General features: G+C 46.3%; 2 protein-coding genes across 5 annotated transcripts in view; one reads left to right on the top strand and one right to left on the bottom strand.

The window, feature by feature from the left end:
• Positions 1–3151, bottom strand: part of RHOA (ras homolog family member A) — a 74333-nt gene extending 71182 nt beyond the window's left edge. Inside the window, exon 1 of one of the 2 annotated variants that reach the window (XM_069095754.1) lies at positions 2994–3151. The gene's annotated coding sequence lies outside the window, so the exon portion shown is untranslated. The remainder of the gene's footprint in view (positions 1–2993) is intronic. The other variant, XM_069095755.1, reaches the window with a different exon arrangement.
• A 178-nt stretch (positions 3152–3329) lies between these two features.
• TCTA (T cell leukemia translocation altered) lies at positions 3330–14050 on the top strand. 3 transcript variants are annotated; one of them, XM_069095757.1, is made up of 3 exons: positions 3330–3851; positions 4363–4448; positions 12378–14050. In XM_069095757.1, exons 1-3 carry the CDS (start codon positions 3512–3514, stop codon positions 12393–12395), a joined length of 444 nt encoding a protein of 147 aa, XP_068951858.1. In that variant the 5' UTR covers positions 3330–3511; the 3' UTR covers positions 12396–14050. The 3 variants fall into 3 exon arrangements, with proteins under 3 accessions (XP_068951858.1, XP_068951857.1, XP_068951859.1); XM_069095758.1 differs by having other exon boundaries at positions 3332–3851; positions 4394–4448; XM_069095756.1 differs by lacking the exon at positions 4363–4448 and having other exon boundaries at positions 3331–3851.
• The last annotated feature ends 590 nt before the right edge of the window (positions 14051–14640 follow it).

The following is a 14640-nucleotide window of genomic DNA, read 5'->3' as shown; positions in this document are numbered from 1 at the left end:
GTACCGTAGGTCTAGGAAATCAGAGGCCTAGACTCTAATTCAAATTTTGCTACTCAGTGAGAATAAGTAATTCAATTCAACACACATCTTTTAAGCTCCTACTATGTGCACAGGAGCTAAGAAAAAAGAAACATGAGGAAGTTCATCTAGTTTATACTTTACTGGGGAAAACCCATAATAGTTTACAAAGCAAGATGTGAGAAGGGAAAGAGAACTATCAATTATAGGTTAATCAGCAAAGGCTTCCCATAGTAGGTAGCACAAGAATTTAGCCTTAAAGGAAGCTAAGGATGGTAAGATGTAGAAATTAGGAATGTATTTTATGTATGAGGAACAGGACTGCTTTAAAAAAAAAATGCAGGGAAGTTGGATATGGAATGCAGAGTTCAACAGTAAGACAGTTTAGCTGGAATGCTGCTTGCCCTCTTTTCCATTCCCCTTCTGCCTCTATTCTTCATCTAGAAAATGAAGCTGAGCTAGATAATTTTTAGTCTCTTCAAAACCAAAAATTATATGAAAACTTGGGCTAGTGACTCTATTCATAACTCCCGCTCCTCACAACATTCCACATAATCTACATGTGGAAACAAAAAGAAAAAAAAATTCGAGGTAAAACGTTTATTTTTTTTAAATAAAGGACTGTGATACTAAAAAAAAATGGTCACTGGACAAAGGGTGGAAGATACATTTTAGTGTAATGACCTTCAGAGGATGGACTTTATAAGAAAAAATGATCTTGAAATAGCTTGTCACCAAATTATTAAATTTACTTCAAGTTATCAATAACATTTTAATGTCAGTCAACAAACATTTGTTAAGCTCCTACTATGTATTTGCTTTGCACTGTGCTTGAAAACTATATTCCTGCAGTTATAAAATGTGGCCATCTCTGGGTAAGAAAGAATATGCATATGGGTTTAACAAATGCATATGCTAAAATATCAGGCTCCAGGTTGTGTCTCAAATTGTCAACATAACAATAACTTTCAAAATTAAAATTCTAATCACAACAGAAATAGCTACATAAAATGCTAATTTAAAAATACGGTGATTAAGGGCAAAATGTGCTAAAAGGCTTAATCAAAGTTTCAAAAATAATGGCTGTTATAGTGTCATCCAGTTAAATCGAAACATTTACTCAGCACCTATATGAAAGATTCCAATTGTAGGTTGGAAGCTGGGGGAGGGGGGTGAGAAGAGGAATTCCTTTTCTTTCCTTCTCCCTCCCTTAAAAGAGGCTATACTCTTATTAATTTGAGAGTTGGGTAGTTATAGCACTTAATTTGCAAAGAATACCTTTAGAGTAAAAAGAGTGTTAGAATCAAACCAGTAACTTTTTGGTTCAGCTAAAATTTTAGGACTATCAGGAGATTCTGGTTTAAAGTACCATCTGAAAGGGTAACTATCACCATTACTCCACTTTAATCCAACAAAGTCTTTGAAATAATAAAAGCAGTTTTTAGATGAGAAAAAACATGGATAATTTTTTTTGCGTTAGGATTAGTTCTTTAATTTCAACCCAAAAGGAATATCAGAGCAGATTAATGAATAATGGAATTAACATATAAAATGTTTGTAATCAGAGCCACAGCAAAAACAAGCATAAAAAACTGGAAGGTTATCTGACAAAAGTGGCCGATCGTTTCCTTCTGTTCCCGGGTTACCGTACGTATAACCAAAATTAATAGATTGATGGCATTTTACATTACGAAGGACCTATATAAACCGTCTCTAGGGAAAGTACGGTGGGATTTCAAGGAACTCCAATCTATACAGATCAGATTTGTAGCAAATAGCAAGGTCCACGGCATAGACAAGGGGGCAGACCTCTCGTCTCCTTTCCTGGCCCCAAGCTGTCCCACTCCCACCCCCACCCCCGCCACCGGCCCAAAGTCTCGAACACCAGAAGGTACTCCAGAAGGAGGAGTCACTCAGCAGGAGCCTCTTCACAGCTAGGTCCACCTCGCTACCTGCTCTCTCTAGAAATTCCGCAGCCCAGGTGGGTTCTGAAGGAAAGCAAGTACCTGGAGGTGACCACGCTTGGCGAACACCAACAAACTTTATAGAGATAGTCTGGGAGGATGGTTAAAAAAAAAGCCGCGAGGGTGGGACTAGACGAGCAGTAAGTAAGCGCCCCCCTCCCCCACGCGGGCCCCCCTCCCCCCGAGCTCCCTCCCCAGCCGGGCTCGGCATTTCCGCGTGAATCAGGCCGGAGACTTGGTCCCTTTGGTTCGGTTCGGTGTGGCACGGGGTTGGGCCGGGTGGCGCCGAGGAGCGCTTTGGTCGGGGACAGCCGTGTAACAGGTAGGAAAACAACCAAGAGGCGGTGTGAGGAAGTGCCCCAAGAGGAAGGAAGGGAGGAAGGGAGAAAGGGAGGGAGGGAGGAGAGGCTTGAACCAGGCCCTGGCCTATGAGGAAGGGGACGGAGTCGAGTAGACGAGGGGGTGTACAGACCCTCCAGACTCGGGTCTCGCCTCGGCCAGGCAGCCGAGGGCCGGCTCCCGGTCGGCGGGAGCAGCCGCTTTTTCCTCAGACACCGGGCGGGGGCGGAGAAGGAAGGGGGAGCTCGGCTCCCACCAAGCCCGCAGCCCGGACGGCCCCACACCCATTCGGCGTCCGGGACCGAGTGCGGAACTCGGGGGACCGAGCGTGGGCAGCGGAGGCGGGGCGCGGCCCCGGGCTCTGCGGGACACACACTACCCCCAACCCCCACCCCGGGGCGGGGGCGAAGCGGAGGAGTTAGAGAGAAGCAGCAGGTGGGGCCCAAGCCCCGGAGCGACGCCCCGGGGAGGAGGGGGGGAGGTGGGCTGCCGGCTCAGCAGGCGGCCAAGCCCTGGGACAGGAGCCTAGCAGCGACCCGGGCGAGCAGGCGGGGGCCGCAGGGCGAGTTAGGCCCAGGGAGGCGCCGGCACCTCGGACCTGGGGGACCGGGGAAGGGAGAGAAGGAAGGAGACCCCGGGAGGGGACGCCCCCGTCGTTGGGCGGCTTCTTACCTCAGGCAGTTCTCGAGTCCCTCCGCGCCAGGCAAGCTGCTCCGCGAGCCGCGCGTTCTAGGACTCAGGCAGTTTCTAGACAAGAAACCGGCGGGCAGGCGGGCGGGGAGCGGGAGCGCGGGCGGGCGGCGGCGGTGGCGGCGGCGGCTGGAGGGCGGGTCGCAACGTGCGCGCTCCCGAGCCCAGGACGGGTTCGAGCTGTGGCTAGCCGCGGCCACGCTCTCAGAGCCCGTCCCCTAGGCTACGATTGCTCCAAATCACGTAACCTCCCGAGGAGGACGCCGTTTAGCCAATCACAAACGCCGCGCTGGGAATCACGGGAGCCACAGGGCTATAAAAGACCTGGTTACTATTTTGTGCACCCGAGTCACCCACTCTATAGATAGGTGGGGGTTTGGTGCTTAGCAGTTGTTTGCGCGTGCGTATTTTCGTGTCATCCATTCTCCACCTTTGACTGCCACCTTTTTGCGCATGCGTCATGGCTTTTCTTTTTTGGGTTCGGATGATAGGGGCTGCTTATGCTGTCTGATATTCCAGTCTTCCCCTTTAGAAAACGCAGCGCCTGCGCAGTAGCCGTTGCAGAAACCACCCCCGGGGCAAGGTGGGTGTACGTGAAGTTGATTAGCATGGCGGCTGAATCTGGGTCCGAGCTGGGCTGGCAAGCCTTGCCCACAGCGGTCCTGGGCGCCTTGAGCACACTGGGCAGCGAGTTCCTGCGCGAGTGGGAGGCGCAGGACATGCGCGTGACCCTCTTCAAGTTGCTGCTCCTATGGCTGGTGCTGAGCCTCCTGGGGATCCAGCTGGCCTGGGGGGTGTACGGAAGCACGGTGACCGGCCTGTACCACCGCCCGTCCTCGGGTGAGCCGCCCCTCCCCCTGCCCCGCTTCTCCGGCCCTACGGCCTGTCTGTACCGCTGACCTCGGCACCCCTCACCCCTGTACCATTGTGGGGGGCCCATGCTGTACGGAGCTCTCTGGTAGTGCCCCGACCCTTGCCCCGGCCTTTACCACTTCCCATCCGTCCTGGCGGGTGTAGGCGAGGCGAGGTCAATGTTGGGACCCTCTCCTGCCGCCGAACCAAGTGGCTGCAGGGCTAGTTATCTAAAGCCCATCCCCCTCAGCGGGGGGGGAGGGGTGCCCTCTCAGCAGGGAATGAGGGTAGGCCGCCTTTCCTGGGGTTCCATATCGCAACCCTGAATGCTCTCCTGGCCAGGTGCCAGGGGTGCAAGGCCCAAGCCTTCCAATCAGTCACCATTTACTAAGCACCCATAATGTGCCAGGCTACTGCCCTGCCAGTGTTACTATGGCAATGGGGAGACCTGGATTTCCCCACCCCCTGGCTGTGGTCACATCTGCTTCCTCTGGCCTAGGCCTGAACGTTGATCCTGTTACCTCCTGTAGGTCTGGGAGGCCAGAATGGCTCCACTCCCGATGGTTCTTCCTTGTTTCCTCCGTGGTAAGTGTCTCAGCCCAGAGATAGCCATAGCCCTCTTGCCCAGGTTAAGCATTAACGTCTTAGCATTTATATTAGGCTTAGCAGTTGATAAAGCCCTTACCCCTCAAGAGTCCAGGATAGGTGATGTTACCCTATTTCCCAGATGGGATCATAGACTCATAGCTGGAAGCAGAACTGTGTAGAGTATGGGAAAGGGCCTTGGGAAAACTGGCAGCAAAACTTCTGGGATTCTAAAATTTAGAGCTTGAAGAGACTTTTTTAGACGATAGCTTTCCTTCCAAAGATCTGGATTTGAACTCAAGTCTTTTTTCATGCTCTGTGACTGAGTGGACAGCTCACTACTACTCTAAATCTTAATTTTCTTATTTGTAAAATGTGAATGATACTACTAATTCTCTCTTTCTCTGTGTTGTCATTTTGGAAATCTCTAAAGTTCAGCTGTAGAAATTTGTGGGGTCATCTTAGTCTGATACCTGTGCTTTTACAGGCAAGGAAACTGATGCCCAGAAAGAGGAGGTGATCAAGGTATCATGGAGGTGATTCAGTGGCAGAGCCAGGACTGGGACTCAGTTCACCAACCCTTTTAATTTAGCTTCATTTCCACTGTTCTCATAAAAGCTCTGGATCTGTGATTGGGGAGTGGGGTGAGGAAGGCGATGGTAGGACAGGTGAAGCTGCCTTCCTTTGGTTATCATAGGCCTATAGATCTAGAGCTGGAAGGGCCCTCAGGTGGCTAAAAATCTCATAGTCCAATGCTTAAAATGTAACTGGCTCAGTGTTTCAGTCTGTGCCCTCCTCTTTCCTATGTTACCTTCTCATAACCTTGGTGTCTTAGCTTTGGCTCTTCTTTCTCTCTCCCCTTTCCTATCTAGTCAGTCACCAGGTCCTGTCAACTCCCTTGGAGTCTCTTTATTCCTTGTGGCACTACCCTAATTTAAGCCCTCACCTCCATTTGCCAGTATCTCTTTATTATTGGAATTCTTTTGTTTATTTGTTTTTGCTTTTTGGAGAGGGGAAGGTAGGGCAGTTGGGGTTAAGTGACTTGCCCAAGGTCACATAGCTAGGTGTGTGTGTGTGTGTGTGTGTGTTAAGTGTCTGAGACCAGATTTGAACGCAGGTTCTTCTGACTCCGGGGCTGGTGCTCTATTCACTTTGCCACCTAGCCACCCCCTAGAGTAGTATTTCTTTTATTATCAGGTCATATAAGTCATCTGATCATAAAGACTTCAGTGGCTAACTAACATACTGCCATTCAAAGCCCTTTGTAACCTGGAACCATCTTTACCTTTCTAGCTTTATCTCATTATTATTCTCCAGTTAGGATGAGTAGCCCTCTGCACCCTGAAAATACTAGATGCTCTCAGCACTCCTTGCCTTTACTCAAGTATACTCTATGCCAAGAATATCCTCCCACTTTGCCTTCATTTTTATTTTTTAATTGCTTTATTGCTTTTTAATCTTGCTGTCATATTGATACTTCCCCCTCAGTAAAACCCTACCATGTGACAAAGTGTGGATAAACAAAACAAATGGGCACTTTGACCATATCTAACAACCTCCTTCCATAACCGTGGCCACTATTTGTCTGCCAGGAAGGGGGAGGAATGTTTCATTCCCAGTCCTCTGGAGCCAGGATTGGTCACTGCATTGATCTGAGTCCTGGCAGCTTTCAGTACATAGTGTGGTGGTCACTCTGCCTTAGTTTATACAGATCTTTCTAAATTTCTCTGAACTCTTTCTATTTGCCATTCCTTATGGCACAGTAGTATTCCATTATCTTTATGTATCACATTTTGTTGAGCCATTAAAAGTACACACTGGAGGACTGGCAGAATGACCTCGTCTGATCTGTCACATTGGGTAGGTGAGTTTTACAGCTCTGGATCTCTTAGAAAAGGCCATCAATGACATTCTTTTGACAAATTGATTACACAGCTGACTTTTCCTTTTCTCCCAAGTGTAACAGTAAATTAAGCTACCCTCTTAGTGATTCCAGTAACCAGAACAGTTCAGAGTTCAGGTCTTTGAAAAGCCACCAGCTTCTCCTACCCATATTTTAAACCTCAGCTCAAATCCTCCCTCTTCCAGCATCCTGATGTGTCTGCCCCTCTTTCTCCCCCCCCCACACCCCCTTTACCTACCCAGTTGATTGGGAGCATTTTAGTTTCCAAGACCAGAACAGGTAGGGCTAATGAAAGCACCCTATGAGAAGGCTTTGTGCAGGTGGTGAAATTTCAATTCATCAAATGTTGACTAATGCCTGCTGTGTACAGAGCACTATGCTTAGATGTGGCATTCCCAATATGTTAGGAATGATATGATCTATAAAATTGGGGGGGTTGGAATAAAGGTTCTACATATAATTCTCACTAAGCAGATTTTCGCATTGGTCAGGTTGTACAGAAGAATTAGAATGAATGGGAAGAACCATGAGAAAGAAAAAAAAAAAAGAGAGAGCAAATAGTCTGCTTCAATATGCATTCAGACTCCAGAGTACTTTCTCTGGATGTGGATGGCATTTTCCATCATGAGTCTTTTGGAGTTGTTTTAGGTCCTTGCATTGCTGAGAAGAGCCAAGTCTATCAAAGTCAGTCATCACCCAATGTGGCTGTTACTGTGTGCAATGTGCTCCTGTTGGAATAGATGTTTTCTATATCCCCTTCCCACTCCTTGAAGGCACTTGGTGTTACTTTTCATGTCTGTATACTGAGCACCTAACAGTGCTTTGCATACAATAAGTGTTTAATAAATGTTTGAAAATTTTAAAATGGCTGAAATGAAATACTGGTTTGTTTTATAGTACTTCATAAAAATCATGTGAAGTAGGTAATGTGGGTAAGATATTAATTGTTCCCATATTACAGATGAGAAAATTGAGGGACAGAGAAGTACAGTGACCTTTTTGCCCAGGAGTGAAGATCCCTGACCAGGGCTCTTTCTACTCTGTCACATTTCTTCTCTTAGTATATGATGGGTGTATTGGAGAAAGATAAGCAAGGTGCTATAGGAAGTCTGCCAGGGAGAAGGCCATTATCAATCATGGAGGGCTTTTTAGAAAACATGGCATTTGAGGTAGGCTTTAAAGGATGCCCAGGAATTGAATAGAAGGGAAGGCATTCCAGGTGTAGGAAATAATGTGAGCAAAGATCTGAAGGTAGAAAGTATAAAATGTCCTCTGAGAATGGTCTGGATAAAATCCTACAGAGTATGTGGTGGGGGTGAGGGAATTCATTGACAGGAGTGGGTAGATGGAGGGACTGTCCTTTGTTCTTCCTTTTCCTGATAAGAGGTACGAAGAAGGAAAGCTAATTCTGGTTCAGTTAGCATTTATCAAGTGCCTGCTGTGCACAGTGGTAGCAGTGGGAGAGATAGGAAGGTCAGTAAGATGCCATGCCATCCTTGCCTGAAGAGCTTAGAATGTAGTAGGGCTGAGTAAGCAAATAACAGATAAGTGCAATACAAATTAAGCTAATTAAGAGTCATAAGATGAATATCGAGTACTATTTGATCAAATCGGAGGGAGATCCCTTCTTGCTGGAGACTTCTTGGAGGAGGAAGTGGGCCTTGAAGAATGGCTGGGCTGTGTGAAGGCACTGATGGAAAATGGGAGCGAGGTGTGAGCAAAGGCTGAGGTGGGAGAGTGCAGGATGTGTATGCAAATGGTCACCTGAAGAGGACAGACACAGCTGAAACACAGCTCTTGGGAGTAATGTGTACAGACAGATGTCTGTGTACACATGCTCAGACATGAGCAGCCTTCCACTTGTTGGGCATTACTGATTGAGTGAAAACAATGTAAAGGGAAAAGAAGGACCAATAAAAGCTATTGTAAAAGTTTTCCAGAGTGCAAGGCAGGGCTCTGCTGCCCCACCCCCTTGCAGAAGTGGGAAGTGTTCAGATGCTGGATGTCGCTCGTATTTTTGGACTTTTTTTGATGTATTGATCAGCTATGCTGATTTTTTTATCTCTTTGTTATGTCTTTTTTGTCATATGGGATGGGAAGGAGGAGGAGGGATAGTGGGGGGAAAATATGGTAATGTAAAGAACAGATAACAATAAAAACATTTTAAAAAAAGAGCACATGGCAGGCGGAAGGAGAGATAATGTATATGAGAGAAACAGGTGGAAAATAAGGATGTCTCCAAATTGTAGAAAGGCTAGGATAGAGAGAGTATGTGTGTGTTGTATGCATCAGCTAATAAGGAAGTGGAGGTTCTTTGCCACAGACTAGCATTTAGTAATTATGTGACTGAGCAAGTTAGTTAAACAACTCTATGTCACAGTGTCTTCATCTGAAAAATGGGAATAATGATACACTACTTCACAGGGTTGTAGTGAGCATCCAATAAAATCATTTAGGCAGAGGACTTTATAAATTGTAAAACATTAGATCAATGCAACTAGGTGATAAAGTAGGTAAAGCGGGATGGGGAACCTTTGGCCTACGTGTGCCTTTCAACTGTGGAAGTTTGGATTCAGTCAAACAGACACACTGTAGGACCTAGAGGGCCACATGTGGCCTTGAGGCTGAAGGTTCTCCAACCCTGGGATAGAGCATGGGACCTGGAGTCATGAAAACTCAGACTAGTACTATGTGACCCTGGGCAAGTCATTTACCCCTGTTGGCTTCAGTTTCCCCATCTGTAAAATGAGCTGGAGAAGGGAATGGCAAAACACTTCAGTATCTTTGCCAAGAAGACCTCAAATGGGGTCATAAAGAATCAGGCACAACTGGGAGGAAAAAAAGACTGACTAAAAACATTAGCTCATTGTCAGTTATGTTTTATTATTATTAACTGACCAAGACAGGGGAGGTTAGAGCGTTTAGGTATGAATACAGGTGTTGGGCAGATTGCAAGAAGAGGAAATGAGAAATATGCCCCAGTCATCCTTTACCTGAAGTTCTCTCCCCCCCTGGCTCCCCCCCCCCCCCCCAGAAGGAATAAAGGCATGATCCCACTCTGAAAACACGCTTGAGGGAGCTGAGTCATGGACCACAGATATCAGTAATGTGGACACAGACCCCAGCTGCTCCAGCAGGGTTTTTTGTGTCTGGATTGGAGGGGTTGGGGGGCTTTTCAGAATCATCCACTGCCTCCTTCCAGCTGGCTCTCCTTGACTCTTTGGTTCTCCATGACCTCCAAGAGAACCAGTTCAGACAAGAAACTTCCTTGCCACTGGACTCAGTGTTATTTCCAGATAATGGTTTCAACACAAATATAAAGTACTACTCTCTTTACCTTGTTTCATCAGGACTTAATCTAGCCCTGAACAAAGGAGACAGTCTTCTTCCTCGTAACAGTTTTCCAAGTGCCATAGGGGTGGTCATGACCTGACCAATGCTCACCAGGACCTCTTCCTCACCCTGTAAAAGGAAGAGGTTGAACCAGATAACCCTGGAGTCTGCCAGTTCTAGACCTGAGATCGCATGAATTTCTGATGACTCCCTATATCCCAGAGGGAAAAAACAAAAAACTTTTGCCTGGCATTCAAGGTCCTCAGCAGCCTGAAGCCTCCTGGTCTAGCAAATCATATTGGATACTTCTCCCTGTACCCTTTGTACACCAGCCAACCTTTGGACCAGGCTCTCTTCACTTAGTGTCCATTTATACTATTTTTGTCTGTGAGAGGAATGAATGTTTTTACAACACTCTCCAGAGTAACTGAAGAAAGGCTGATCTGGTTGTGTGGAGCAGGTGTTTCTACTTACATCCTTAAATAACATTCCCTTAATGAACTATACAAGGACTATGGGCATTTGGGCACTGAATAAATCCAAGCTGAATTAGTCTAGAAATAGATTTATTCTCTTTGGCAACATTTTTGACTCAAGTACTTATGATGTCCAAGTTTCATGGTAGGTGCTCAAGTCTTCAAATGAATCTATACTTGAATAAGAACAGAAGAAAATTTCTGGGCACTTTGGCTTAACTTTTTTGGGGGAGGGGGAAGGCAAGGCAATTGGGGTTAAGTGACTTGGTCAAGGTCACACAGCTAGTTACATGTCAGGTATCTGAGGTCAAATTTGAACTCAGGTCCTCCTGACTCCAGGGCCAGTGCTTTACTCACTGCGCCACCTAGCTGCCTTAATAACTTTTTAAAATAACTTTCAAATGTAGAAACATTCCCTAGTTCTTCTGAACCTATGCTGACAGTTTGTTGGAAATTGTAATGAAATGAGGCCAGCTGAAATAATTTTCCTCCCTATTCTTTCATTTGGACCTTAAAATTGGAAGGTGCCTCATAGGACTTCTATAATCCAGTCCCCTGACTGAAGAATTTCTGTAATGAGGAATACTCTCTTTTCTCCCAAGGCGTTCCATTTCACTTTTGGCAGTTAAGTTTTGTGGCTTCTAGCTAACTACTGCTAATACAGCACTACATGGCCTGTCTGTCCTATGCCATATTTTGCATGGTAGATGTTTACCATAATCTTAATTCTTGCTGAAGTTGATAGGGTATTTATACAGTTCTAGAATATTAGAACTGAAACAGGAATCCCCTTTGGGACTCAGAATCACAACCTATTAGGGCTGGAAGGTGATCCAAGAGATCATCTAGGCTAATGGAACCTGCAGTGGAATGAATATTGGTTTTCGAATCACAGGTCTGCTATTGATTCTGTGACCTTGGGTAAGTCCCAAGGCCTCTGATTGTTCATCTATAAAATGAAGGTGATGGGAGGGAAAAGGACTTGGTCTTGATGCTCTCTCAGATGTTTTAGAGCTTTAAATTGTGTTCACCTAGGATGGAAGCAGGTAGTGTGACTCCAAGACTAGGTAAATTATTCCTACAATTAGAGCTGTCAGCTATAAATGGAAGGGGCTGTTTACTGAGGTTTTCAGGTTCCTGTTTCTGGGGATTGTCAAGCAGAGATTGAAAACTGACTGGGGAATATAGAACAGGGGAGGCCTGCTCAGGGAGGGGTTAGACTCAATTCAATTAAATTAGCATTAATTAAGCACTCCCGATGTTGGACACTGAGGACACAGACAAAAACAGCTCCTGCCCTCAAGGGGCTCACCTTCTATTGGGAGAAATAGAGGAGGCTGTAATCTTGTCCTGATCTGAAAGGAATTGGAGCCCAGCTTTTGATTTCCAGTCCTGACCTCTAGCCATTATACTACACTCCTCCCAAATGACTTCGAAGATCTCATCCAGCCTTGGAAGGTTCTGAGCTTTCTAAGTTTCAGGCAGAGCAGTCTCTTTCCTGCCATCATAGGTCAGAATCTAGGGAACGCTTTTTTTTTTTAATCTCCTTAAAATTTTGCTTAACAGGGGCGGCCAGGTGGCTCAGCGAGTAAGAGCACCGGCTCCAGTGTTGGGATGACCTGGAGATCGAATCCTGGGCTCAGACACTACGCACCACACCCAGAAATAACTGGGCGTGTAACCTTGAGCAAGTTACTTAACCCTGATTGCTTAAAAAAAAAAATTTGCTTAACTTCATGGAGTGTAAGCTTCTGGCATCAAGGGAAGTACTTTTAATGCCCTCTATTCCTATGCCCGAGCTGAGCCAGCTGACTCATTGCATCCTGTCTCTTAGGCCAATAAGGAAACTTAGATTGCAAATTCCATGAGGGCTGGGATTATGTCTAATTAAATCTTTGTGCTGCCCCTCCCCACCATTCACCACAGAGCTTTGCACATAGATATTGCCTAGATATCAGAGAACATAGGGAGCTGGAATTAAATTTAAAGATTGGCTAGTCCACCTAAGACAAGGAAGTTAAGCAGCTTGCCCAAGGTCATATAGATGCCAACAAAGCTAGAATTTGAATCCAGGACCTCTGATTCTCTTCACTGTGCCCTACTGATTAGGGTGGGGAACAGAAAGGGGATGGTATTTATTTGCTGAAAGTGCCAGATTTCAGCAACGATAATTTAAGTAGGAATGATATAACCATTTTCTCTTCCCAATTCTTTCAGGGAAACTTCAGAAAATGAATCGATCAAAACCCATCGTGAATGAGGGAAGGCTTCGTGGGCCTGGCTTTCCTGCTGCCTTTGCACCAGCAGTCTGTCTTTGTTGGATTCCTATCTGCCAAGGGTCCCAGTGACACTTACCGGTTGGGTTTGTTTCTGGGGAGGTACCAGTCATGGGAATGGTGTGGGTTTGAGGAAAGCAGAGGAAACAATACTGGGGTCAAATCCCAGAAAGTCTCTTCAGTTACCCCCCCTCCCCATTTTCCCTTTCTAGAGGTACTTTCCCTTACTGCAGAAAGGAGGAAGCCCTGAGACCCATCCCTAGTGGAAGCATGGCCTGCCTTACATCTCCTTGCTAGCCAGCCACTCCTCCCTTGTGGCCACCAGTTGTGGTCCCTTGACAGCTGACACCCTTGGGGCAACCCATGCCTGGAATGAATCCAGGAGTGAAGTGGTGGAAAGGAGGGCCCTTAGCCTTGCTTTCCTCTTCCAATTTTGAGTTCTTTTTGATAAAGCTGAGAATCACAGCCAGCATTGTCACGGGGGGTGGGGGGGGGGGGGGGGGTGCGTGCTACAGTTATGAGGTAGCTTTGGATAGAAAACATTTCTGCTGTGTGGGTCTGTAGTGAGCTCTCCAGTAGATCTGATTCATGAAGGAAGGGGAAAAAAGTCTTATGACCACTTAATTCCTCCCACCTTCCAGGAGACCTTTGGGGAAGAGACTTGCCCAGGGCAATGAATAACTTCCAGTTTCAGCCTTGCTAAAACCTTTCTCCCCCCAGTAGTGTGAGCCCCCAGGTTGCAGCCAGCCTGGGTCTGAGAAATGAGACAGGTCTGGACTGGAAGTTTCCCTAACTCAGATGGGCCTGAGCCTCAAAGGGGACATTGCATGCTCCTGATCCACTTAACACACACTGCATTCTCTTCCACCTGAGGTGGTACTTAGAGCTCCCCCATGCGAGGGTAACTGACTTCACAAATGTGTCCAGGCCTAGAACTAGAGTAAGGCTACAACTTTGATGGTTATACTCTGTTGCTTCACAAGGAACCAGATTACTCTTAACTTAGCTGGACGGGGGAGGGTCAGCAAATGCAGAAAGACGGTCTTTTTGATGGAATATTTTTCCATTCCTTCCTCCTGTCCTAGTCTGTGAAAACTGAAGAAGAGACAAAAGATATATAGGACCACAGCCAGCCTGTGGCTTGAGAGTCACTCATTTCTTTAACTGCTCTCAGCTCTTCCATGTACCCAAAGGGCCTTTGAAGGGAATAAGACAGAACATTCCATGCTCTTAAGTAGTACTGGTGTAATATATCCAAAGGATTTAGTGGCAGGAGGGTGGGTAAGGCTAGCACTAGCTTGCAAAAAGGATGTTTTTTTCTTTAGGGCTTCATTGCTCACCAGGCAATGCTACCTCTTCAGGGCATGAAGCTTTGAGTGATGTGTTCTTACCTGCAAGTTAGGTTTTTGGAGCCCCATCCTGAGGGAGGGAGGGGTGTATGGGGAAAGGCCCACAAAACAGGATTTCACATTTGTTATCAAAACTTGGCAGGCCAGCCAGCAGCTACCTCATCTCTCCCCTTCTCTGGCTTTTACATCTTTGCCTTTTCCCCATCCCCACTGAAATAGTAGTGCAAACTAATAAAAGCTTATGTTTGTGACATCTTTTTCTAAATGGTCTGTGATAATCCATCTTTAAAGTGTGTTGGGAGAAGACTGTATTTGACCAGTCCACATCTCTTCTAGATTGCCTTTTGACTATCACTGCATCTGTTTGCCTCCCTTGACTTTGACACATGAAAACAATACTCGTGGGTCTTAATGTTGAGTTGTGTCCATCATAATCACATCATTCAGAATAGGAAAACGTTCTTTCCAAATGACAAGATAGTAGGTGAAAACAGTTTCCAGGGACATCAGTGACCTGAAATACCAGCTGTACCTGCTTAAATTCAGCTGATACCCCACTAGGATGTGGGCATAGATTGGAACAGAGAAGCCCAATGCATCTGTGACATAGCGGTCCTTCCAGAGATCATTTTTGCCTTTTAGTAGTAAGCTACCTTAGAAACAACTGGCAGAATAGCTCCTGTGGGCTACCCTGGGAAAAAAGAATCATGAGTGGCACCCTGGGTACTGGTGCAGTTATACCACTGACAAATTGGGACCTCCCCCTCACTGAGCCTCTCACAAATGAAAGGGGTGAACTTGACGGGCCAACAAACTTTACATCTTACAGCTAGAACCATTCTACAATTCCTGCCC

This window comes from Petaurus breviceps, unplaced genomic scaffold, assembly GCF_028583685.1.
Source record: "Petaurus breviceps papuanus isolate PSGF00001 unplaced genomic scaffold, PetGlider_PUasm1.0 227, whole genome shotgun sequence".
In the NCBI taxonomy this organism is placed as follows: domain Eukaryota; kingdom Metazoa; phylum Chordata; class Mammalia; order Diprotodontia; family Petauridae; genus Petaurus; species Petaurus breviceps.
Note: the sequence above shows the minus strand (reverse complement) of the source record. Positions and strands in the feature narration are given on the sequence as shown.

Excerpts from the sequence above, each read along its gene's own strand:
- TCTA (XM_069095756.1), top strand. The coding sequence starts at position 3,512 with ATGCTGTCTGATATTCCAGTCTTCCCCTTTAGAAAACGCAGCGCCTGC. Across the intron at positions 3,852-12,377 it reads GTACCACCGCCCGTCCTCGG|GGAAACTTCAGAAAATGAAT; the intron begins GTGAGCCGCCCC and ends CAATTCTTTCAG.